At 39.5% G+C, this 26959-nt stretch overlaps 1 protein-coding gene across 4 annotated transcripts in view; it reads right to left on the bottom strand.

Annotated features, from left to right (window-relative positions):
• Positions 1-23732, bottom strand: part of TFPI (tissue factor pathway inhibitor) — a 50959-nt gene extending 27227 nt beyond the window's left edge. The window contains exons 1-3 of one of the 4 annotated variants that reach the window (XM_032791250.2): positions 23370-23732; positions 11211-11332; positions 3112-3312 (exon numbers count right to left, since the gene is read on the bottom strand). In XM_032791250.2, coding sequence (XP_032647141.1) covers positions 3112-3312; positions 11211-11328 — 319 coding nt within the window. In that variant the 5' untranslated portion in view covers positions 11329-11332; positions 23370-23732. Of the gene's footprint in view, positions 1-3111; positions 3313-11210; positions 11333-21583; positions 21603-23369 lie in introns of those variants that run through there. The other 3 variants (XM_032791249.2, XM_032791247.2, XM_075070069.1) reach the window with 3 other exon arrangements.
• Between the last annotated feature and the right edge of the window lie 3227 nt (positions 23733-26959).

The following is a 26959-nucleotide window of genomic DNA, read 5'->3' as shown; positions in this document are numbered from 1 at the left end:
AATTGATAGACATGATGGAAAAGAAAACAGATTGCCCTTTGCATCTAAAGTGTAACACAGACACAGCACAATGCTGTGAACTGCGTTGTCTTAAAGCTGCAGCATGTCTGGGTCAGAACAGCAGGAAAGGGTTTTTTGAATTCTTTTGTAAACTCCTAGTTTCTAAATGATTTTCCAGAATTAAATATTTTATTTTATGAGATAAAAAAATTTGCCAAGCATGAAGATGATACATACTGTTCCCAGGAGGTCAATTTTTATCCTGCAGTTCTGGCCTGATGCCTAGAGTACATCAGCATATTTCCAGAGCTATGAGGAGGCCTGTTACAGGGGCATGCTTTGAACACGGTGAGGACAAACAGAATGACACTTACTGATGTTTGCACAGAAACCTATCAGAAGGGTCCTCAGATCGCTTCACAAAAAGTCAAGACAGCTTAGTTATGAATCTATCTCCAATGATATCTCATTGCTCAGCCCAGGAATAACTTAATCCCTTATGTCAGTGGGTCTCCTGGGCCCATTACTGTTTAATACCATATTTTGCCATTGGGCAACAGAGGGTTTGTGACTGAAAAGTGATTTCTGTTGAAGACACAGGATCAGACAAATCCTTGAATCTTAATGGATTCATACATCATTTGTGTGAATCTGAGTTCAAAAAACAAAAACGTTTTACAGTATTGAAAATTACTGGAATTCTTCAGGCTGTTTTCACTCACTCCCCAGAGATCTCTGGCCTTCAGCTTCCACCCACTGCTCCTCCTGCACTTCACAACCATTTCCCCAACCCCTCTCCGGCTCCCTCCTGAATCTACATGACATCTTCCATCTGTCTCCCATCTACTCAAAATCCATATCAGGTATCCAAAGGAACTTGGAAGAGTATGCCTAGTGATGTGATGAGTCCATAAATTTGCCACATTCGTGAGGGGGCATTTATTTACCCATTTAGGAGCATCCCTCACTCGGCACCAGTGAGGCCACATCTGGAGTATTGTGTCCAGTTTGGGGCCTCTCACCACAGAAAGGATGTGGACAGATTGGAGAGAGTCCAGCGGAGGGCAACAAAAATGATTAGGGGCCTGGGTCACATGACTTATGAGGAGAAGGTGATGGAACTGGGCTTATTTAGTCTGCAGAAGAGAACAGTGAGGGGGGATTTGATAGCAGCCTTCAACTACCTGAAGGGGGGTTCCAAAGAGGATGGAGCTAGGCTGTTCTCAGTGGTGGCAGATGACAGAACAAGGAGCAATGGTCTCAAGTTGCAGTGGGGGAGGTCTAGGATGGATATTAGGAAAAACTATTTCACTAAGAGGGTGGTGAAGCACTGGAATGGGTTACCTAGGGAGGTAGTGAAATCTTCTGCTTTAGAGGTTTTTAAGACCCGGCTTGACAGAGCCATGCCTGGAATGATTTAGTTGGAGTTGGTCCTGCCCTGAGCTGGGAGTTGGACTAGATGACCTTCCAACCCTACTCTTCTATGATTCTATGACTATAGCACTTCTGAAGGCTGATTTCACAAGGATAGAGCCCTAAGCACTTTATGATTATTATTTAACAGAAAGCTTGGTGTTCCCTGAATACTCAAACTCATATTCTACATAAAATGTCATTATCAACTCTTCTACAGAATAGTAATCTGCCATTTTTTTCTCAAAGGTCTTTTTCATATAAGTTTTGCTTTTGAAATACTCAAGTTAAGTTGCTATAACTATAATAAAGGCGATCTAGTCTTACTACAAAATGCATCTAACTGTAGCCAAACATTTCTGTAATAGATCCTCCTTACACAATACCCAGTTTCAGTATCAAGTTCAGACAAAGCAATACTTCCCAACCACAAATTGCTGACATTTATGAGAGATAAACAAGGAAACAGGAGATATACCACCTTCGCATCAAAATGACTTCTGTGATTGATATGAGATTTTAATATGCTGTATGAGGAATTTTCCTAATTATGCTGAATTTACGGTATAATTTGTAAAGGTGTGGATACCTACAGGCCCTTTGGAAGTGAGCAGGAGGTTTAGGTGCTCAGTTCTTACAAAAAAAAAAAAATCAAGCCATTCAATTTCCCTCCCTCTTCAATACCAGAGTAAACACTATGCACATTTCATCCAGATTGACAGCATAACTGTACATTTGGCATCTTAAATGTGTATCTTGGTATGATCCTATTATTTTGTTTCTACCGGTTAGCTGATGAAGCCTCATTCAGACTGTAAAACTTAGCAATTTACGGGCACTACAGAGAAACAATGATTAAGGATATTATTTGTGAGCATTATTAACGATTGTTTCTGCCCCTTTGCCAAGTAGCTTTGGCAAATGTCTGAAGTCTTGCAGATTGTCTTCTCAGTGTAGGAGAAGCTGGGGATGTGAGTCTGGGTATATTCTAAGAATAACTTTATTTACACCAGTCCCAGAACAGAGGGGTTTATCAGCATCCAGAAGATCCCTTCTTTCAGCAGTGTCAGCCCGACATCCAGAGAGCCTCAAGAACTGATTTTACACAACAACCTTTACCCAGAACCTTGCAGAAAAAAACCTTCACACCACATCTTCTCAAGACAGAAGATTTGCTCACAGTAAGAGTGTGTCTACACTGTAATCACAGGGTGTAATTACAGCTTGAATAGGCATACCCAAATTAGCTTTGTTCTAGCTATCTCAGGTCCCAGAGCAGTGAAGTCATGGCAGTGCGCACTGTATAAACCTACCTGGAACCCTGGATAATTGCTAGCCTGCACCAAAGCATGTGCACTGCTGCAGCTTCATTGCTCCAGGACCAGCATTTAGCTAGATTAAAGCTAGTTTGAGTACATCTGCTTGAGCTGTAATCACACCCTGGGACACCACACCTATAGACATACTCCCCCAAAAAGAATTTGGATGACTATGTAACAGCATTACCTGGTGACCCCTGTTATAATAGTATTATTGTGATTATTATTATTATTGATATAGCCCCTACAGGCAGAAGGCCCCATTGTTCTGGGAAACATAAACAACAGATGGCCCCTAGCCCTAAGAACTCACAATCTAGATATAAGACACCATATGAATATAAAGGACATGCAGGAAGACAGGAGAAAGGATACTGACCTGGTACCACACACCTCTCCTGACATTCTTCTAGTGTTAAGAAGTTGTTCTCATTGCCATAGCATCCACCGTATTCAAACATCTCACACTGGCGGGTTTGAATGTTGAAGTAATACCTTGTATATATTGCTTTACATTCACCGCCATCTGCCTTCAAAGCACAGATTGAATTTCCTAGCTTCAGTGGTGGTAAAGCAGCACCTATTATAGTGGGGAGAAAAGTAGTATGATACTAAGTGTTGTGAAGTTAATTTGGGAATTTAGCAATATATCTTCAATGGGATTAGAGATTTAAACACTGGCCCAGATTACAGCTCTGACCCCAAGACCATTTTACCTTTGCTCTGTCCCTTGCCCTTGCTCCTGCACTCTTTGAAAGGCATGGCACAATATTTGGCCCTTGATGTTTTGTACAGCTTTAATATATGCTTATAAAAGATAAGATCATCTGTATCAGAACCCCAGTTCTAGAAGTGGAACTCTGATTCGTGAGGGATTTCTATATCCTATTAAAACAGATCAAATTTTAGAACATAAGAAGGACCACACTGGATCAGAACAATGGTCCGTCTAGCTCAGTATCCTGTCTTCTGACAGTGGCTGGTGCCAGATATTTCAGAGGGAATGAACAGAACAGGGCAATTAGAGAGTCATCCATCCACTGTCATCCACTCCTAGCTTCTGGCAAACAGAGACTACCGACACTCAGAGCATGGGGTTGCATCTCTGATCATCCCGGCTAATAGCTACTGGTGGACCTATCCATGAACTTATATAGTTCTTTTTTTGAACCCCATTATAATTTTGGCCTTCATGGCATCTCTGGCAATGAGTTCCACATATTGAGTGTGTGTTGCGTGAATAAGTACTTCCTTTTGTTTATTTTAAATTTTCTGCCTATTAATTTAATTGGATGACGCATAGTTCTTGTGTTATAGTCTGCACACAGGTTTAAGACTAGACATACAGGTTTAAGACTAAACATCTACAACTAGACAATTGAAAAACTGTCATCAAAACAGTTTTCAATCAAAATATTTTTTGACTGAATCATTTTTTTTTCAAATTACATAGATTTTGATGAAATTTTATTTTGAACACAACTGGAAAAGTTATTCTGAAAATGTCACAAAAAGTTGTTTCACTATTTTCCTAGTGGTAAGGTTCAATGGTGTTCCTTTGACTTTTTGTTTTGAAATTTATTTTATATACTAAAGTAAAAAGAAAGAAAAATGGTCAAAATAAAAAAATTATTTCAGTTGACCCCAAATTAAAATCATTTTGAAATTTTGTTTTGCATTTTTAAATTTTGTTGTGTGTATGTGTGTGTGGGGGGGGGGAGTGTCTTTTCATCTCAATTTGAAATAAATTGAAATCTGACTTTTTTTTCCAGAATAGAACATCCATTTCCTGACCCACTCTAGGTAAACCCTCTAGTTCCCCTTAGATGACCCTTTTTCCTCTAGGTAAAATAGAACTTGCCATTTGAGTAAAAAAATACCTGCCTCTCAGAGGAAGTAGACATTTGGCACTAGAGTGAAGCTTATAAACTAGAGTTGTATGTTGTTGTGTTTTTTTGTTTGTTTGTTTGTTTTTTTTAAACACACTCTGCACTGGAACTTAGGCAAAATTTCTCCTCAGCTACTGATGCAAAAGTTAATGAGCAGCTGCTACAATGTGCACTTCTTGGGACCTGCAGGAAGAATTCTGGTTTCTGTGAAAGAGTCACAGCGTAACCCAAAGAGTGAAGTGTGCACTTTGTTCAATGCCTGGGGAACTCAAATCTGCTATCCAACCATCCTACCAGGTAACTAGCACTCTCAGGGCACTAGCAGGGAGCAGTCCCTATGTCACCCAATGGACAGCAACCAGCCCCTGTGAAGAGGGTGCGAAGTAAGGAGAGGGCTCCTCCCCCTCTCCCCCTCTTCTCTTCCACCCAAAAAATATTGGGCACAGTCGAGCCTTTATAGTTTTTTCTATTTAGATCTCTTAGGTGTTAATGCTATTAAATAATTAAGGTAACACGACACACCAGACAAATGCTGCTGGAAATGAGCTAGAATGAGTAGGAAACTCTAGCACTGAAATAGAGGGCAGCCTTTGAACAAACAAAACCAGAACGGTCCCCCAGAGGGCAGCACTACTCTATTAAATCACACACACTACTAAGTCATAAACCTATTCACTGCAACTCATAGGACTGCACAAACACTCTATTTTTTAAACTTTATTAAGAAGTAAATCTGTAAAATCATTAAGGTGTGCACAACTTTAGAATATTTAGATTAAAGTAAATTGACGAGTTGAAAAGCTGAAATCTATGCCTTTCAATATGCAATATAGCTTGATAATACTGACATATTAACTATAGCAGAAATCTTGTTAGCTAGACTGTACTGCTGAGACTGTATGGGGATGTTAAGATAGCACTGTAGTTTAAGATCCAGTTAAGGACCCCTGTGGATGAAGCTCTTTCACTGTTTACATGATAATGTGCACCCTTTTTTCCCTCCTAGGGTTATAAAAGTCATAGAGATGTATGCATGTGTTTTTATTGAAAGCCAGACTGACAGTACTTCAAACTGAAGCCTTCCACGTACCCATAGAACACACACAAAACAGAATACGGTAGTGCAAGATTTTCCTCATCAAAATTAGTCAGAGTGAGGGCATAGGTTATTCTCCTTGTGCCATTTAAAGCATCGAGCTATCTTAAGACTGCCCACAAGGATACCCATGCAATGACTCAGGAGACAAGGCGAGAGAGAAAGGGGACAGGAACTCACATCACATCACAACTGACACTAAGTAGAATTTGAGTGCCCAGTCTCAATTGAGAAGCTAATGTGGCCTGGTCCCTCCAGTCCCTCTAAGACACTGAACTGCCCCAATCACTTCTGGTGCCTCCAAGTCAGGCTAAAGACACAATGTTAAAAACTCTGCATTGCTGTTGGCCAACCTGTGCCTATTCTCTGATATTTATTTTTTAATTTGCAAAAATGGCCTAATCAAAAAAAAACAACCCTTAAAGGCCAGATTTATGCTGATTTACTCTAGCTGAGACTCTATTCACTTAAATGGAACTATATAAATTGCAGGGAGAGAACTAATTTCCACTACTGTTAATATCACCACTTCATGGCCTTTAAATGAACCATTTAAAAATTAATGTCTTCTATGATGAGAACACGAGAGACTGTAAAGGACATAATCAGATTTTATATTCCTAAAACAGGTAGCTAAGCAACAAAATCTGGATCTAAGTGTCTAATTTTAGTCACTTCCATTTGAAAATTGTCTGTAAAGGTTTGTATCTCAGTTTCCTCATCTATAGAATATTTATAGGTTTTTCTATCATAAAATGCTGATTCACTGAAATCTGCACCTTCCACAGGAATGATTCTGTCAAAATTCTGATTGAAACTAGGTAGGTTTTCAATGGAATCCTGCTTGTCAGGCAGGTTTCTGATGAAAACATGTTTGGTTTGCTGCCAACTTGCCTGAACCTTACAGGTCTGTGGCTCCTAAGCAGCTTGGTCTCCTCAGCTTCCCAGGTCCAAGCAGCAGGCCGGGGGGCTGCTGAAGAGTCAGGGTTCCAGAGATTTCCAGGTCTCTGGCAGGTGGGCCACCTCACAGTCAGGGCTTCCAAACATCCTGGCTACGGGGCAGCCTAGAAGCCCAGGGAGCCTCAGTTCCTTGTTCAGCTCTGTCGTTTAGTCCTTTTGAAAAGGCAATTTTGGAATTCCCATGCCACAGGAAATGTCTCAATTTCATTTTTAATTCTATTTTGCAACCAATGTTATTGTTGTTGAAATTTTGGAACTTCCCACAAAGTGGGGTTCCCAGTTTCTAGCCAGGTCCAGATATTTACCTACTTCCAACTGGTGTTGTGAGGGTCAACTCATACTGGTTGAAGGTGTGCTGAGATCCTTAGATAAAGGGTAACATATCAAAATGTTAGTGATCGTTTCTTCTCAGAATACCCATGAAAACTCAAGCATCTAAAATCAATCTAAGTCAGTGGGGCATGAAAACAGGGCATAAAAACCTTTTGTGCTTCCCAGACTCAAGAGGTCCAGACACATTGCTACATCAACACATTTAGCATCCTACACGTTGTCACATCTATGCCATATGATAACTGTCTCCATCTTATTAAGCCAAATTATAAGGCAGAACGAGCATGTAAATTTAATCATAGACCATACAATGAGGACGAACAAATTACTATCTAAGAGGAGGTTTGCTGCTCAATGAATGAGAAGAATAATCTGTTTCAGCAACTAGCTATTTTCCAATTAAAACCAGAGAAACAAATGACTGTGTTACTTCCCAAAGCCTTTCCTCTGTTTACAATGGGAATGACACTGGAACTACTGTTGTAACATTGTTGTAGGACTGCAAATGTGCGTATTGTACATGCCCTGTTCTACACTGTCTCAAGCAGCAGCGGACACATCTATTTTCTTAAGAATTATAGTATCAATATAGACACTCAAGAAAATGTGCACTGTTGAAGTCACAAAAGGCCAAATTTTCCCTTTTTGTACAAAGGCCAAGTAAATAAACTGTATGAGAAAGGGTTTTCTGTGGGATTCAGAAGATTGGAACCATCCCACCAGTCTCTGGAGCATTAGTAGAGCTGTTTCTCATTGTTTTAAATTCAGCAGTCTCATCTCCTTTAGTTGATTTGGAATTAGCTTTATTTTCCCAGCAATAATGAAGAGTTCTAAAAGGATGAGAGTTTGACCAGTGGATCTGTATAGGCAGATATACCTATATCATATACCGAAATCATGGAGACAATAAATATAAGATCCATAATGGCATTGTTACAAACTCACTTTTCAGAGCAGAACTACACTTTAACTCAGCTTTGAAAATAAAACCTAGGGATCCAGTCATCTGCATTAGAAAGATTTTACACAGGAATATTTTAGAGCTTGCATGTGCAGTGCTTTCTCTTCTGTTTGCTGAGGTTACTTATTTCACTCCACCCCAGGCATCTTTCAGTAGTTATTCTTATTTGTAAAGATATGCTGTCGTCATTATAAGCTTTCTCATAAATGCTTTTTTTCTTTGATAAGTATTATCAATACTAAGCAGCTTGTCATTGATGAAAAAGGGGTTTCTTTTTCTCTCTCTCTGTCAGTTTCATTTGACGACTTACTACCCACACACTGCTAAGAGCCTTTCTTACCAGGATATCTGAATCCTCAGACTGTCACATTAATTCTTGATAAACTTTCACATCATAATAACAACACATTTGAATGTCAGTGACTCATTTGTTTTAAACTTCAGATTAAATAAAGGGAACCCAGCCACATGGGACACTTTACGCAACATGGAAAGAGTTATGGAACAGGTTGGCATTTTCTGTAACTTTTTGATACCCTTATTCTTGTAATTATTTATTATTTGAGCACTGACACTGATCTCAGCGCCATGCAGACTATATTGGAACACTCTCTATCCTGCTGAGCTTCCAGTTTTCAAACTGCCGTAATTTAAACAACATGGGGGGTTTTGATACAGTCTCTTTTACTCAAAAGGATCCCAGAGCATGATTTTATATGTTCTTTGGGTTTAAGAACCACTTTATCCACCACAGAAATAGAACCTAGGGTGGATTTCTGGAGTGACACATGGGAGCTGTTTAGCAGCAATCAACACCACTCTACAACTGCTTAGGACAGGAAGTAAACACGGTAAGTGAAATTCTGCCCTGAATGAAGTCAATCAGAGTTTTGCTGTTGACTACAAAGGGACCAGGATTTCATTCCACATCTAAAAAAATTGCAGGAGGAATTTTAGGTAGGAAAAACCTAATTATAGAATAGGAATTTGGTGAGAACATCAGACAGCAGCCCTCCTTTTACAAAAAGTGCTATGGAGTCCTTCATGGATGCAAGAGGACTTGGTTTCATATCTCAAAGACTAACATTTTTTTTTATTTGGAATCTGGATCCAAGATGTGGGAATGCTCAACATAATGAGTTCATGACTGGTTTTCAAGTTATTGGTTGTGAAAGAATCACAGACTTGAGAAGGGGGTTGAGTTTTCAGTTGTGCTTAAAAGCAAAAACAAGTAGTAAGCTGTAAGCACTGTGCTTTGTTGTTCATGACTCTTCCCTCCCACCCCCAAAAAGATTGTGAAGCTTAGTCTACTAGGCTTTTTAGTTTAGTAATTGAACTAGAAATTGAAATGGTCTGTGCAACAATTTATCAAGGCTGTTGAAATTGTAACAAGAAACAAGAGTTTCACAAGCTATTAGGAAGCAATGAGTTTGTCAAAAGAAAATGTTTGTGCTGTACAGTATAGAAAGGATGCATATTATGCAAGGTCATGTCAGCTTTTGCAAAAAAGGGAGTTTATTTTTGGACTTCAAGGCTGAGAGGTAAATGTAAGGGCAAATTTCTCCAGAATGATCCAACCTGATTATGAAAGAAGGGAATTTATTTGATGCAGAGCTAGGATGTTATTTTCAAATTTGATAACACTGATTGGAATAAAATCTGACTACACTGACTATATTTCTATTGTAGCTGATGACTATGCAGAATTGATAATTTTATCTCATGAACATTGGTGTGGGTGATGACTGTTCATCCTGGGCTAGATATTCCCTCCCTGATGCTAGAGCTATAAAACCCATCCTGAGTCTATAGAGTGCTAATCCTATTCTGATATGCTCCCAATCACTTAGTGGCTGCCACCTCCTGTTCTAAGACTCTATTCCCAATAGCCTTGAGGGATATTATCTATGAGAGATTGTATATACTCAGTGTTTTCCCTGATCTGTGGTTATGGACAGTGGGAGCAAGGGAGAAGAGGCATGGGTGTCTCTGGTTGATACAAACAAGCTTCCCTTAAACTGGACACCCAGCTGATCTCTCTAAATTTGAGCTGCCAGATGGGGGAGGTATCAAGCCACCAGGGTAACTCAGACAGGCAGATAAAGCATTTATTACAACACTCATACTCTATGTTCTTTGAAGGACTCAACAATTTGAGGGTCAAGATCCTGCCTCTTTCTCTTCCCATGGCAGAGAGGCAGGATGCAAAAAGCCCACCCGGAAGGGAGTTCGTTTAAGAGAGCTCCTAGTCCCCTAAACGGCCTTGAACCAACTGTCCACTGAGTAGCTATGGAGCTACTCTTTACACCATTTTGCGTTGGGCCCAATCTGTTGAGAATTAGGTAATGTGGTGTGAATGCCTACTTACAGATGTGTTTATATGCCCATTACTGCCATGTCACCATAGGCCAGGATTTGCCTTGTATTGATGTTGTCATACTGTGTTCTGAATGGCTTAGAGAAAAAGACCTATTACATTCTGAAAACTGCATCAAAATTTTTAAAACATGGCCTCTTAGTTTTTCCCATGAACCTAATGTCACATGCAGTTAATACATTTGCCTGTGCACATGTAGTAACTGTGTATCTAAAATGGGCATGCCTAGAAAAAACTGATGTGCCTGGGTAAGGGGTAGTCTTTAATTGCACTGTAAGAGGAACAACTCTTGAAAAGAAGAGCGATTCTGTGAGCTTCTGTTTTGTGGAGGGAAGGAGAGTGGTGTATCCCCACCCACTACTAGACCCATCACATTCCTTCCCCTGGTACATGTGGAGAGTACAGCCATGATTCCGCCTACTCTCCAAACATGCAAGGAACAATCCTTACTCCCTGCCCAATTGCATAGGACACATTCTCACTATAGCTCTTATGAAGTGATGTTAGCAGCTGGCATGAGGTTTGTTTGGAATTGTAGCGTTTCAAAAGGGTTGGGAGACAGTCCAGAAGCTGTAGCTTGGAAAGAGCTTCACAATTGGTTTACACACACACACACACACACACACACACACACACAACTTCACAAGATCTGTCATTTTTATGCCACATTCTTAGTATCTCACTGCAAGGGCTACAGTCCAATACATTATTTAAGACTGCTTTTTGCTCAGTTAAGGTCCAGTTCTGCTTCCACTGAGTTCAATAGGAAAGCCCTCTGGACTTTAGTGGTGAAGGTTAAGGTCCATGATTCTTGTTTCATGTAATTTCAGATGGCGAAAGAGTTAAACTTGTAAACTCTTACCTGGGATGTCCTTGTCGTCTTCTCCATCTTTTGAGTCTGCAGTCACATGCCATGGGACACAGCCCAACAACAGGAGTAAGGTAGTAACTAAGAAACAGCCTCTCTTCATTTCTTTCATCTTTCTGAATAACACACAAATAGTTTCCTGAGAAACAATGCTGTTCAAAAGAATATGAAAAAAAAATCCTGATCCACAAGATTTTGAACAGTATAATACACTTTTACATATATGACTAAGTACACTGTAGCTCATGTGAAATATACGTGTGTGTGTGTATGTGAGAATGAGAGAGAGAGAGATGTATGTGTAAAGAAAACATAGGTCTAGATTCTCAGCTGTGCTCTGCAAGAGATCAGGTTTCAGCTCTCTGATTCTGAGATCCCATCCTCAGCACAGATTAGAAACACAATTAAGAGTCACCAAGCAGTTACGTTTATTTTAAGATACAATTTAAAGCATATCCCAAAGCATGGATTTCTTTAGATGCGGCATTTCAGTTTCCAAAGCCAACTTCAGTTCAACTCCTTAAAGAAGATTTACATTGTACAAGTGATCAACTAAACTGATTGCACAACAACTAGGATTCTATCTGAAAATATATCTATTTATACATATATGTTTAAAACAAAATATGATGAATTTAAGTTCATTGGCCATATTTTCTGCTGGTAAAATTCCACTGAAGAAAATAGTGTTATGCCTACAGAGAATTTGGCCCTATATATTTTGAGAAAAGCCATTCACATAATTTATCACCACAAGCTACTAAAGCTCCTTTTCTAGTATTTAGTTTCTTAGTAACGAATAATAAGTTTAGGGCAAATTTTTTCAAAGGATCTCAATGCAGTTTCTAATTTTGTGTACACAGCTCTGAGCTCACAATCATTTGAATACAGAATATAGAATTCTGCAAGCAAAAATGGTATTTGTATGTATGAGTGATAAAGAATGCAGGGGTGTGCATGTAAATCTAGAGGCCACTTTTTGAAAATCTGACTTTTAGTGCCTACATTTGTTTTGTTTTACAGAAACAAAACACCTTCACAGTAATCAAAAATACCTTAATTGTTCCAGAATATTAAGTGGACAATGAGATCACTGAGAAAAATTGTGCACCCATCAATTACCCAATGTAGAGAGGGATTATCTGTATTGCAACACCCTTTAGAAGAATAGAGCATGCACTTTTCTTCATTGCAGGCAAGCTCTCAAATAAGTGCTAGGACTACATTTGTTCCTCACCCCTCCATTACGCACCCAGAGATGATCTCAATGTCTAGATACAGTGCTTTACAAAAGTAGCCAACATCATTGTTGTGCTTTAGGGCTAGATACATCGTGGGACTTAGGGGCCTACCTTCTGCTTTAGGTGCCTAGGTCCAACATATAGTCACCACTGAGATCTAGGATTGCCAATTTTGGTTGGCTGTATTCCTGGAGATTTCATCATATGACAATATTTAATTAAAAATTAATCTTTAATTCCTGGAGACTCCAGGCCAATCCTGGAGGGTTGGTAACCCTATCAATATCCTCAAAAGCCTACTCAGGTGCTGCTAATCCTGTAGGTGCTTAAATTCCCCAGTTGCCTACATTCCAGGAAAGTCTCTTAGGCATCCAAGTATCAGAGGGGTAGCCGTGTTAGTCTGGATCTGTAAAAGCAGCAAAGAATCCTGTGGCACCTTATAGACTAACGGACGTTTTGGAGCAGGAGCTTTCGTGGGTGAATACCCACTTCATCAGATGCATGCATCTGCAAAACGTCTGTTAGTCTATAAGGTGCCACAGGATTCTTTGCTGCTTTTAGGCATCCAAGTTTTCTCTGATTGGTGTGTGAAAAACCACCTACGTCCCAATGCTGCCAAGTTGCTCAGCTATTTAACTTGCACCTGAGCCCCAGCAGAATTCTTACACAACCTGACAACCTCTCTCCTCACACTTCTTGTAAACTCAGATACAGAAGAAGAAGGGGCCTATTATCTCAATCGTGCCTGGCTGAGCTTGTTACATCAGATACATGGGAGGTGTCATTTTCTTTGGTTATTTGAACATGGATTTATGAGAGGAATTTTGTCTCAGTCAGACTTTGGGTCAAACTTTTAGTTCACTAGAAAAATGAAAGCGTTACTAGCTGTAACCTACATCTATCATTTCTATCTGCCGAGGAAACATTAACATTTTTTTTCCCCTCACAACAGCCTTTGGAAGCAGGGAATTATCACCACTACTTTACAGATGGAGAACAGAGGTATATGAGCCCAGATCCTCAAAAGTTAGGAATCTAAATATCTTTGAGGATCTCGGCCATAGAGATTAGTTTATTTGCAGTGGCCACACAGAAATCATGGCAGGGCCAGAAACTGAACCCTGACCTTCAGTCCCCAGTTAGTGCCTTAATGACAAGAATATCATTCCTCTCCTGATAATTTACAAGTGATATTTTTCCCTTCTGTTTATTCAGTTTAATTCCAATCTCTAGCCTTTATATGTAAACGAAAGCAGAGATGAAATTCTGAAAACAAAAATCTAGTGAAAAAAAACAGAGCACACAATGAGTATTAGAAGTAATTTGTAATGCATGAGCCATCCAAAATTCAATCTGGATCCAGTAGGGCTTGAAAGGTTTTTCCCACTGAAATTTTAATATTTCATGTGACTAGTGATGCTGAGGTATATCATCATTCAATGTTTTCTATAAGAAATGAGATTTTGAGGATTGAGGAAATTGTTTTAACAGAAGAAAAACTACATTGTTAAAGTCTTTCATGGCTCCATTATATTTTTCTGCCAAACTAAAGAAAGAAACACAGTTGCCTTTCAGTTGTTTCATATGCTTCATTTCAGCTCTTGCCCCTGCCATTTAAAATAATCCATCCATATTATATTTTGGCAAGGTGTCAAGAAGTCAAAACTCACGTTGTGTTCAACAACATGATATGATTAGATTGTATTTCTAGAACCAGATTTGCAAAGGGTTAATTTCTGCTCAAGATATAATAATTGGTCTTTGGATGAAGCAAACTGATTTTTCATTAATAAAATAATTCTGAAAAATCATACAAACAGCAATGAAACTGAAGTTCTCACCACACGTTGTCAAGAGAGATTCCATGGTACTTTTCACAAAGGTAGTGTTTTATGTTCCCCTGCCAGGGGAGGCTCCAGGCACCAGCATGCCAAGTGCGTGCTTGGGGCGGCAAGCCACGGAAGGCACTCTGCCAGTCGCCACGAGGGCGGCAGGCAAGTTGCCTTTGGTGGCATGCCTGTGGAGGGTCAGCTGGTCCCGCGTCTTCGGCGGACCTCCCACAGGCGTGCCGCCAAATCCACGGGACTGGGGACCTCCCGCAGACAAGCCTCCGAAGGCAGCCTGCCTGCTGTGCTTGGGACTGCAAAATACCTAGAGCCGCCCCTGTCCCCAGCCCAGTTGTCACTTATGCAAGTAGTCACTTTAGCTTCAGTTGGCTTACTCATGGGAAAAACGGATTTCAGGGTTGGACACAAAGTAAGAATATAATATCTTCCCAAACTCCAACTGCTATTTTCATTAGATAAATATTATTATTTTCTTCCTGTCCCTAAATGGTAGCATTGCTAGCACTATTATAATGGCCCACATCATTATAATAGTCAGTGTGTTCCATCCAGAGTTGAATGATCCATAGAAAGTTCTCCCACTGTCTCCATACTAGAGGAATTTCTTGTTATCTTGCTACAAGAATCTCCTGCACTTTCTCCAGAAAGAAGTTCTGTGGATTTCACCAACAATACTGACTGACTTTCTGATGCCAAATATTTTCAATGAATTCATTTCAATGTCACGAGTTGAATTTACTTGCATGTCTTAACTCACCCTGTCATTTGCATTAATCTTTCTGACTTGCCTTTATAGACTCAGACTTTAAGGCCAGATAGGATTGTTACGATCATATTTGTGTGACCTTGTTCACACTGCAGGACACAGAACCTCACCCATCCACTCCTGTAGTAGGCCCATAACCTCTGGCTGAGTTACTGACATCCTCTAATCTCGATTTAAAGACTTCAAGTTACAGAGAATCCACCTCTACTCTAATTCAAGTAATTTGTGCCTCATGGTGCAGAGGAAGGTGAAAAACCTCCCAGGGTCTCTGCCAGTCTGGCCTGGGGAAAAATTCCTTCCTGACCCAAACATGGCAATCAGTTAGACCCTAAGTATGTGGGCAAGACTCACCATCTAGACACCTGGGAAAGAATTCTCTGTAGTAACTCAGTGTCCTATTGTGGATGGCCCACATAGCCCTTGTAGGCAATCTCATCATACCATCCCCTCCATAAACTCATCAAGTCCAGTCTTAAAACAAGCTAGGTGTTTTGCCCCTTTATCCTTTGTCTGTTATAAAGTTCTTCCTCTTGCCTGTGTCCGTCTCCATCCATCCTGTTTTACAAATTTCTCTAATCTCACACTCTCCCTATAGAGATTATATAGAGACACAACACACTGTGCTTCAGATTAATTCAAGACTGTCTTTAGCTCCTGTTTATACAGACCCTTACCTCCTGGTTATATGTTTCCTACTGAACAAACTGAATAGCAGCACTAATTGTTCATAACTAGCACCACACTCCCATCCTCAATTCAATCCTTCCAGATAAAAACTTGGTTTATATAAAGCAGGTGGTTTTCAGAGTGTATATCAAATCTGTATGTAGATATACGTACACCCATATTTTATAATATTATGTATATTTTGTGGGACTGTTAAGGCATTTAGTTAACAGATCTAAATAACCATGTGATCTTATGATTGTAACCTTTGTTCTCCATTCCATTATTCTCACTGTTTGCTGCTTTAACTCACTGTATCATGTCTAAAATTAGACAGTAAGCACTTCTAGGCAATTTAAGTGTTTAATTAGTCTGTCAGGCATCCAACACATTTTTGGCACTATATTAATAAAAGTAAACATTGAACACAAGAGGTGCCAGGATAAAGGCCTGTGGAACTCTGCAGCTATGGGCTGTTGGAGAGACTGATTGGTTGCCTAGCAATTCCCCTTTGTGCTCTCTCTCTGAAATAAAAAAGCGGAGACATTTCAAGATATTCCTTCCACTCCTTCCAGGTATTGTAATCAAGAAAGCAACAACTCATGATTCATGTTGCTGATATCAGCAGTTGATATCTGGCCTGCTCAGCAGCCTCAGGAAATCACTGACCAAAGGCCGCTGACACTGTGATTAATGCTGTTTCCATGTCACAGACTGGCTTGATGATTTAAAAAAAAACAAAACTGTTTATTAAGTGTTGCCTGACCACTCTTTCTCAAAATATTAATTGAGACCATTAGCTGAAATGCTTGCTGCCAAGCATCCTTGCCTTTTGAGATCTAGAAGATATTTAAGGGTTGCCAGCAGCATGTGCTTCCTTTGGGAAGTATTCGTGCTCTCCTGTCACCAAAGGGCTTAGACAGTCTCCAGTTTCTAATCAGCCAAGAAGGGCAAAGGATCCATTTCCATCTTGAGTGACATTCACACAGTGCATGAAAAACAAACAAATAAAAACCAAATCGACTCTGAGGAGGAGTTCAGAAGGACTGCCCAAATTTGCTTAGGCTTCTCTGTATGGATCTAATTCCCCATGTAATTCTATGAGATGCATAAGAATGATACATGTCCAAATAAAATAAAATAAGATGAGTTTGTATGCAAATAATGTATCATCAAGATAGTGACATAAACCCACAAAACCAGTTAAATAATACAACCAACTGATTCCTTTTAGTACCTAGCTCTAAAAGGTCTGGTTTGGGGTCAAATTCTCACACCCTTATCCACAGTGACTGTGATGACTCAGAATGAGTAAGGGTGGCAAAATGTGCCCTTTGAGGTTTCCCTACTGCATCCATTGTCTTTAGGATGTGGATGCATCTTATGATGCACTTTTCTTACCAATGTCTTTCTTTGCTTGTGTAGGTTTGTAGAGAAGGGTTTTTTTTATCTGAGGCTAGAGAAGCAGTTTTAGTGAATCACATTTATAATCCACTATTTGGTCAAAAGTCTAGACCACATTGTTTCAATAAAGAGCTCTGTACAAGGCATCCTGAACTGCTAGAAATATATTATTACATTCAGTATCTGAGTTAAGTCTGAACTGCAGTTTGTGGTTTACATTAGTACATTTTTTAAATCTATAACCAGGATTATTATATATATAGAGAGAGACACATTCTAAGTCAGCAATTATTTGGAGAGTGAGTAGAGAATAAATATTTGTCAGGGAATAAAGATAATGCCTGACCTGACATCATCTGGGCTGGGTAAAGAAGTAAAATCAATATCCAAATTAACTGGATTTAGAATTCCTCAGTCTTTCATGAGTTCATCAGAAGTAGATATTCAGAGACATTTTGTACCATGCATCACTTTTATGTTTTGAGGAGAATTTGAAATGAGAAAGATTTCTGAGTACTTTCAATCCCTGAAGAGCCCCTATATTTTATTTAATGCTCCACTTTCCATGCTTATGGAGCCCTCCATACTGCTTCTCAAGATAATGTAGGCCTAATCCAAAACTCAGGTGGACCTTGGATCAGTCCCAAGTTTGCACCTGAACCCTCCCTATATACTGGGACTTATGGATTCCAATCCCTCAGGTTTAAATCTAGAATTTTGGTTTCCTATTCCAGGGATAGGAAATATATATCTTTTTGTTCTCAAATAATGCTTAACCAGTTTTTGCTCAATCCTTCAAAAACCCCCAAAAGGTTACATCCCAGGCTGAGAACAAACATATTGTGTATTAAGCCAAAAAGGGAAACATTTGACCAAGTAATTAGCATTTGAAAATGACACTTTATAATAGCAACTTGTGTAACCGTAACTATATAACAACAAGATATTCAGTTGAGGGAGTTTAAGAAGAAATTACTGCATTTGCACAAGGAACAAAAAATCTCTGTGAGACAGTTGCAGACCCATCCCCCCTTGCCTCTTTGAAAAGAGTATTTTATTGAAAGTAGCCCTTACGAGATTGCCAATGTTTGGGTAGTTTCCCAAGAGGAAATTCAGCCTATATAATTGCACATCTGCCTCATTCTCAAGAACAAGTCAATACAGAATGCCCTTTATCTTCTTACTAAATTCCCCTACAGTCAAACATTCCTATTATATTGCGTCATCTTGGGGGGAATGGTTCTAACACTTACTGTCTGAGGCTCTTTTTGCAGTTTAGGAATTTCTCATATCAGATTAAAAGAAAAACAAAATCTAGTATCAAATTCAACTGCTGCTTAACAAAAAAAATGTATCTCTATAAAACCAAAAGTTTTACAAATGCTTGCTTAGTGTTCAATGGAGGCCTTAAGATTTAAGATTCAAGTGGAATTATTATTTTTAAGGTAGTATATACAATAAAGCACAATTCAAAATGTATTATGTATGACCTTCTGCTCTGGGGATCAGAAGCAAATGGAGCATGTACAATTTTTGCTAATTGCATGCCAGAGGAAGGGATGGACTGAACATGAAGATTGTATGTTAGTGCTCTCTCCATTTACTTCCCCCAACCCCTGATCATACTTGGCCAGATTCAGGTATGCTCACTCCACCAGAGTAGCATCTTACTCCACATGTGGTCCCATTGACTTCGGGACAGGAATGATTCAATCACGCATCAGTGACAGCTTTTTTTTACATCAGACTATCAGGAATTTAAACTCAAGATCTTATTGGCTCACAGAGTTAGAAACAGGAGCATTTTACTACTGGAAAAAGGAGACTCCAATTCTCCAGTGGGACCGTGCCCTCTAGTAAGTCCCAAGATGACTGACTTTAAAGCCATGACAGAAGATAGGATAGGTTACTTCTAGAGTTCCCTCTGAGCTCTGTACAATGGAACTAAAGGTAACTGTTGCATTTGACTTTACAGTTGGAGGGTTACAAACAGTAGTCCCAATAAACTTTAAAACTTTCTAGACCATTCCTAAAAGGGATTTTCTGTGGCATAAGGTTATCTGATGGTCTAGGGTGATACACAGGCCTTTTCAACACTGATTAGTGATAACCTACATAACATATACTTGTGAATAATAGCTATACCTGGTCCATGACCCTCCCTACCTGAAGGTGGGGGAAAGTGAGTGGTAAAGAGGCAGCTGCAAGCCGAATGGGAACTTCCTTATGACAGGACTCCTAACTGTGAATTCCTTTATGATGAGAATCCCCAACTATCCCTACAGAGGAGCTGTAAGTCCAATAGCCAGAGTGGCACAAAGGAGACTTAACCTGGGATCTGTCCCTTTATATCATGGTAATGGCTAGAAATAGCAGAAAACTTTCTCCACATTTGTAGGGATTTTGCTGAAACCCCCCTCCCCAAAAAACTTTTCTGACCACTTTTCAGGAACACAGTTTTCAAGACCTGCAGTGTTAGACCTTTTGAATATACTTATTTTGCTTTGTAGCCTGTTCTGCACTAATTTCTATAGTAACTAGTGTTTAGCAGCAAACATTTTCTTCTGTCTGACTAAATGGAAAGAAAAATAAAAGGTGGTTCATATATTAGCAACTGACAAAGTTAGCAAAAAGCATCAAGTGACATTTCAGTGACCATGAAAGTGACTTATTCAAACTGATAGCACAGGAAATGGAAGAGGGAAAAAATGCAAAAGATATGGTAAATTCAGGAAGAGTAAGACATAGGTTATGAAATTTTGTGCATAGTCTAAGGTTGTATTTGTTCAGTTCAAAATTAAGGAAAAAATATCTAACTAGATAGCAATTCTGACCTAATTTAGTCCACTAGTCCCTTTGGATAATTCACTGTGCTTAAAATATATATATAATTTTCCCCCATTTATACTAATCAGTAGGATCCCAAACTGGACTATGTTTCCATTCTCATCATTGAACTAACCAAAGCAGGGTTTGTGGTAGAAAAGGTATTTTGATCCATGCAGTACTTTTTAACAAATGATAGCACCATGTTTTTCTCACTGACACTGCTTTAAGGAAGAAGAAAACCAGGCCTATCATTTTTTAAACTGACAGCATCCCTACAAGACAAATATTTACTGAATGTAGCTTGATTTGGAAAAGCTAGGACTAGACAGTGGTTTCTGTTTGCACTCAATTAATATTTGAATGTTGAAATGCTGTTTCTCACACATCTGTTTCTTCTCCCTCTAAAAAATAAAAAGTGATTGAAACAAGGCAAGTCTAAACAAACTATGATATATATGTTTCAGGAAGCAGTCAGAAGTTTTGCTTTTGACATGATAATACTAACAACAATAAAAAAAGAACACACCAGAATTTATTTGTGAATCTAAAGTATGAAGGAAGAATGTCTGCTGGGTAAAATGTCAAATTTTTCCGTTTCACGTTCACCTCAGAAGATTGACTGGTCTTCCTGTTTTGATATGAAGCAACAATTACTGGACTGTAAACTGTGTGCCAATTATAATATGTCCCACAATATCTTACAAGCCTTGAACCAACTCTAGGCCTGTGGCATGTAGGTACCCTGCATGTGTTAAGGAGGAAAGCAACTGTAAAGAGTTTCTTCTTTCATGGTGCACCTAAACAGCACTGGGCAAGTACTAAGACCGCCACTAGGCTCAAGACTCAGTGTTATGCCACAAGGCCAAGTCTTCAGCTGGCTAATCCTTGATTGCAGCTGACAATAGGGCCTTGTAGGCCAGAAGGAATCAAGAGAAAATGATATTTTTTTTCTGTTTTTGAGCCATTCTATAAAATTTAACAGAAAATAATACGCCCACTGTAGAATGGTTCAAGGACCCATAGAATGGAGATCATTCTTAGTTCAGCTATATTTGTGGAGGTTCCATTTGAGCAGATCCTGCTATCAGGTTCTGCCCAACAAGCTGATGTTAAAGAGTGTGTGCACAGACAGGACAATCTTCATCTCCCTATTGTCCATGCCAGACTACCCACTACTGCTTATAGACTTAGCATCTTTAAATGAAAGAACTAAATGTCTTTGGGGGTTATGCAAGGTGCTTCTGTTTTTGTTATTTTTTCCTCGATTTTTGCATGAATTTTCAATGCTAAGGATCTGTCCCCAACTTCCCCTTCCCCTGGAATCTGCACTAGTAAACATAAAAGATTAACCTAAATAGCTGCTAGATTTTCAAGATTGTGATAAAAACATTAGAATTTTTAGAATACTAGCAATATTTTGAACATAGGAGCTTGGGAGGGATTTTAGCAGAAGGGTCTGAGGCCAATTTTATGGAAAGTCTTCTGCCTACACACTAAGGCCTGGTCTACACCAGAGTCGGGGGGGGGGGGGAATTGATCTAAGACATGCAACTTCAGCGATGAGAATAGCGTAGCTGAAGTCGATGTATCTTAGATCGACTTAGAATCACTTACTACTCATCCTCGTGGCGCTGGATCAATGACTATGGCTCCCCATTGACTTTGCTTCTGCCCCTCCCCGAGCTGGAGTTCAGCAGTTGATGGGAGAGCGACCGGGGATCGATTAATCGCATCTACACTACATGCGATAAATTGATCCCTGATAGATCGATCGCTACCCGCCAATCCGGCGGGTAGTATAGACGTTAGACAAGACTGTTCAGGTCAAATCTTCAGCTTTTGCAAGTGGACTTAGCTCCATTGACATAAAAGTAGATATGGAAGTTTACACTAACCAATTTAGGATCAGGCCATCTACATACATTGATAAGGTTTACAGAATTTCAATAGAAAGTTTCTGAAAGATACTGATTGCTTTAGATTACCAGATGTAAAGGATTTTTAAAAAATAATTCATTTTCCTCCAGGTTTGCTTTTCACATTTCATTCTAGGCAGGGGACAGGCACCACCAGTTTGGTCAACTTAATATACCCTTGCCCCCCCACCACCGTTTGAAAGCTTATTATGTCTACTTTAAGATGAAATATTACATGGAACTGTCAAGTGGTTCCATGAGGGATAAACAATGATCCCCCCCTTAACATGTTAAAATTACTTGTTTGAAATCTTTACATTTGTTTCATTAGTTTAATGACTCTAAGACATAATATTCGGTTTTTGTTGTGACCTTCAAGCTTTGTTACATAACATTATTAGGTGCTAGCTCTTGGCAATTCAGAAAGCATGCTCTTATTGTTCCTATCTATCCGACAGCTGAACTTCCTGCCTTCATGTCTATCCATAAGACTTTCAGGAAGGATGGTTTATTTCACATTTTGCCTGAAGTACTTTTATGACTAATTTAGAAAACTGAGTCACACTGACATTTTTCATATCTCTGTTCCCCCACCCCGGTCATTTTCTCCTTTGTCCATTTTCCCCTCACTGAACATTAGTGCTATGTATCCTTCTTCTCTTATATTCCCTATACCAAATCTAGCATGTAATTATTTAGATTTTGTCACTTGTTTTTAAATCCAGTTAAATATCATTCTGCTTTCATTACAGAGTTATCATAAAAGAAGCTCAAGTTCATGCTGATCCGAAGTTGAATATTGCACAAATTATTTTTTTGTTGCTTGTTCTTTTTTTTCATTCAGTATGACAACGGTCATTACTTTGTTCATTGTTTAAATCATCTATGGACAAGACAGAAAATATTCTTCTGATTTTAATAATGAGTGAAATTGATTTATAGTTACATAAGATTTGTGTAATTCTGCTACAGCAGACAGAGCATTCTGCTGATTCTTAGAACTGTAATTGCCTCTAAAGGCATGGGCTCATAGGATTTGAAAATTGTCTAGCAGATGGACCACAAAACTGCGTGAATAAATCTGCCTCTCTCCCTGGAGCTTCCACTGTATTCAATTGAGTGCAAGCATTGTTTGAAAAGCATGAGACGTTTCCTGACAAACTTGATCTAAATTAGCATAAAATGTTTCACTGATGGTTTGGTTCTAAGTAGCCACTTCCAAGCTTGCCAAAATGCCCATATGCTGACAAGTTCACTACCAGCAAATAGTTCCTGTTGTAAGAGCGCTTAGTCTCTTCAGGAAACAAAAATCTACATTTTTGCAATCCCTAAGTACTAGACTTTGCATCTGGACATCTGACTACAGTACCTAACACATGCTAAGGAAAAACCAACCAAATTTTGACATCCTTTGGGCGGAATTTCTTGCCTTCTTTCCCCAAAGAAAGTCTTTTGCAAAACAAATACTTTTATAAAGTACTCACCAACCAAATTCCTGTAAGCAGTTCTTTTGAAAGAGAATTGGTGAATTCCTGAAGCCTGTTGAGCTTGCTTCTCTGCTATCAATTCTTGTTGAAGATAGGATTTGGGAGTGGGGGAGATACAATCGGAAAAATGCAATCTGATCCTGCTATAATGCAGCTGTAGCAGCCTGCTGATTACACTGCCAGAGGTTGCTCCTCTGTTTGTTGTGAAGAGAGGGTTATTCTGGCTAAATTCAATGAGATCAGCAGCAGTGGGGAAGCTTCCTGTTTAGAGTGTTGTGACCTCGCCTGCATTTTAGGGTAACTTTTCTAAATAGCACCAATTACGAAAGAAACATGCTTCCAGTGTGAGGAAACTGGATAAGGAGGAAGTCTAAATGCTAGCTCAGTTTGTGTACACTTCAGTACCTTGATGACAGTCCTAAAATTGCTTCACTGTTTACTTCACAGAGATATGTTAAAACTTCCCATGTATTCTGCTTGCATCATATTTCCTTTATGTAATAAATAAAGTTCTGTTTAAGAGGAGAATGACTTATCCATTTTACACATAGAATTAGATTCAGCACAGGGTCTACATTGGCTTCTACTGTAGGCAACTATAACTTTCCCTCTGCTGGTTTATCAGCACCCAGCACAGCCCCAAGAGCTGGGGGCACTGGCTTGAAGGGGGGCATGGCAAGGGATATGAATATATGGCTCATCTCCTCAGCAAGGTCTGAGGATCAGTGTTCCTACGGAGCCCCTGGTTAAGTTAAAAGCTGTCCCATTGCTAGAAATATTGCCTGCCCTCCATTGTAGGCAATTCCCCAGCCCTATCTGAGTGGCAGTAGTCCTTGCTCACACAAGAGGTACAGATAGGAATTCTCTTCACCAGTTTATAACTTCAAAGGTGATGTTCCCAGAATGGGGTACTTTTACATAAGGTCAAAATTTTCAAAAGCCACTAGTGAGTTTTGAGTTCCCAACTTCGGGTGCCCAACCTTAAAGGTGGCCTGACTGCCAGATAACGCTGAACATCAACTCTCTGAAGATCTCAGCTTGAACACTCAAAAATTGAGACACCCAAAATCACTAATCCATTTTTGAATCTCTTGATGTATAGATTTACAGTTTGGGTAAAAATACTGGATGAAACAAACTGAATCACAAGCCATGCTGACTGATACTATTTTTCTTAATCTAGTAACCTTTACTTACCAAATCATCATGAAAGATTCAGAACAGCCCCCAAACCAGGCAAAACTGTCCTACTTTAGAGTATTATAAACCCCAAACTCAGATCAGTTGTGGGGAACTATGCTAAGTTTTAGGCACAGAGGAAGAGTTTTATAGATCTGGATGGAAGTCAGACAAAATTTGCTAATTTCAGCTGAAATTAAAAATAAAATATTCATCCCCCACCATGTTCCAAACCTCTTTGAATTTCACTCAACTTTGATCTGTAAATTCGAGCAGGTGTTTCTATGGAAGGAATCAGCCAGACACAATAGGCCCCAATGTATGGCAAGGGAGCTAATATTGTATACACTTACACACAACTTTTATTGTGCGTAGTTCCTTTGAAATCAATGGCATTTCTCACATCAATAAGGTTATGCGTGTGAATATGTTTGTAGGGTCATGACATCAGTTCAGTCACTTCAGTGAAGATCCATAAACTTGAATGTTTATTTATCCCCATTACAGAAATTTATTTATTTATTTATTGGAGAAACCATATATAAACAACAATATTCTCAGGGACACAGGGAGAACAATGTCTCTATTTTGATTAAAAATTGGCTGATTAACAAGAACTTTGATAAGTAATGAAATCAAACCAGAGTTCAAATTTTTCATTGTAGACAGAAAGCACAAAATGAGGACAAAGGACAGCATTTGAAGATGATTGTGTTTTCCTTTAGATTTTGGTGAGGTAGCTCCAGTTCTCCATATGTACATTCAATTCTCATGATTTACCAAATGACAACTATTTATCTTTGGATTTCTTTGATTTATAATTAGGAGCTGATAGACTGTGACTGAAGTTGGGAACAGACTTTGAAGATGAAACCAGACTGATCTGAGCTTTCAGCATCACTAAATAAGGTTTGACTTACGTCTGACCCAAAGCCCACTGAAGTCAGTGGAAAGAATTGCAAAGCCTTTAACAGGCTCCTGCAATCTTTACAAGGTGTCTTTTTAGTGTCTTTAGCTTTTATTCAGTATATTCAGTGAGATGGAATTTGAGAGTTTTAAATCCCTAGAGTCATTAGAAAAGGGGTACATCTACACTGCAATTAAACCCCTGCAGCTGGCCCAGGTCAGTTGACTTAGGCTCATGAGGCTTGGGCTGCAGGGCTTTGAAATATTGGGTAGATATTTCAGCTCAGACTGGAGCCTGGACTCTGGGACCCTTCCACTTTGTGGAGGGCCAGACTTAGGCTCCACTCTGAGCCCAAACATATACACTGCAATTTTACAATCCCTTAGCCTGAGCCCTATAAGCCTGAGTCAGCTCACATGGGCCAGACATGGGCATTTAATTGCAGTGTAGACATAACTTAAGTGACCTAAAACCAACCCAAGATGCCTTTACTGAGAGGCGTTTTCTGATTAGCCTCTCCACTGACTAACAAAGAAACAAAAACCCACTATGTAAGAATTATTATACATGAGCAGCCCTCCGCCGCACAACTTTATAATAGAGTGATTTTGACAGCAAGTTACATTTTACAGGACTCTATAGCTCAGGTAACAAGGAATTATGCTGCAGATGCCCTGATGAGGCATCACTATCTAGCCTTCAGTCTTGTGCCAATGGTAAAGAAAAATAGGAAGAGTTGCTTTCTGATACTGAATGAGGAACTTGTCCTGGAAACTCCTCTTTTTCAGTGGATTTCTGCCTGGAATCTTCCCCCATCTCTTACCACCTGACAGCTTGCTATAGGTTAAAGAAACACTACACATTACCTCACCCTGTCCTTTTTTAGGTTTGTTTTGTTTTGTTTTGTTTTGTTTTTTGTAAATGCCTTCTAAAGTCTTGTCTACACTGGTAAGTTTTGTCAATGAAACTGTCAACAAGGAAAAACCAACAAAAGCAAAGTTGCCAAAGAGTGTCTACATTTTCTCCATTGACAGATCGTGTCCACATTCGGGGCACCATTGTCAACAGCGAGAGCAATGGACTGTAGGTATGAATCCCACAGTGCCTGGCAACACCATCCATCACTAGGTGTTGTAGGAATGCGGAAAAGGAGCGGAGCCCATCCTGGGATGTGCAAAATGTACCTGTGATGTTCCCCTCTGGTGTGGTCTGGACCAGTGATCTGTTTAGTCACTCCAATCCTTGAGCCAGCCTTACCCTGCTCTGCTGTGAAAGCCCCCACTCCTGGGCTGTTCATGCACGGTCTCTGGCAGGTAATCTGCTCCCAGCAATTTGCAAGCAAATGACACTAGCCGATATCTCTGGTCCCAGAAACAACCCTAGGAACCTCCGTCTTGCAGTGTCCAGTTATGCCCAAAGGACACTGCAAGCTTATATACGTTTGTCAGTTTAACAAAGAAATTGATATGTACCAGGCTTGTTATCCCAAGGGGAGCTTCTG

Source organism: Chelonoidis abingdonii, chromosome 10, assembly GCF_003597395.2.
Source record: "Chelonoidis abingdonii isolate Lonesome George chromosome 10, CheloAbing_2.0, whole genome shotgun sequence".
NCBI classification, from domain to species: domain Eukaryota; kingdom Metazoa; phylum Chordata; order Testudines; family Testudinidae; genus Chelonoidis; species Chelonoidis abingdonii.
The sequence above is the reverse complement of the archived record's forward strand: the minus strand, read 5'-3'. Positions and strand labels throughout refer to the sequence as shown.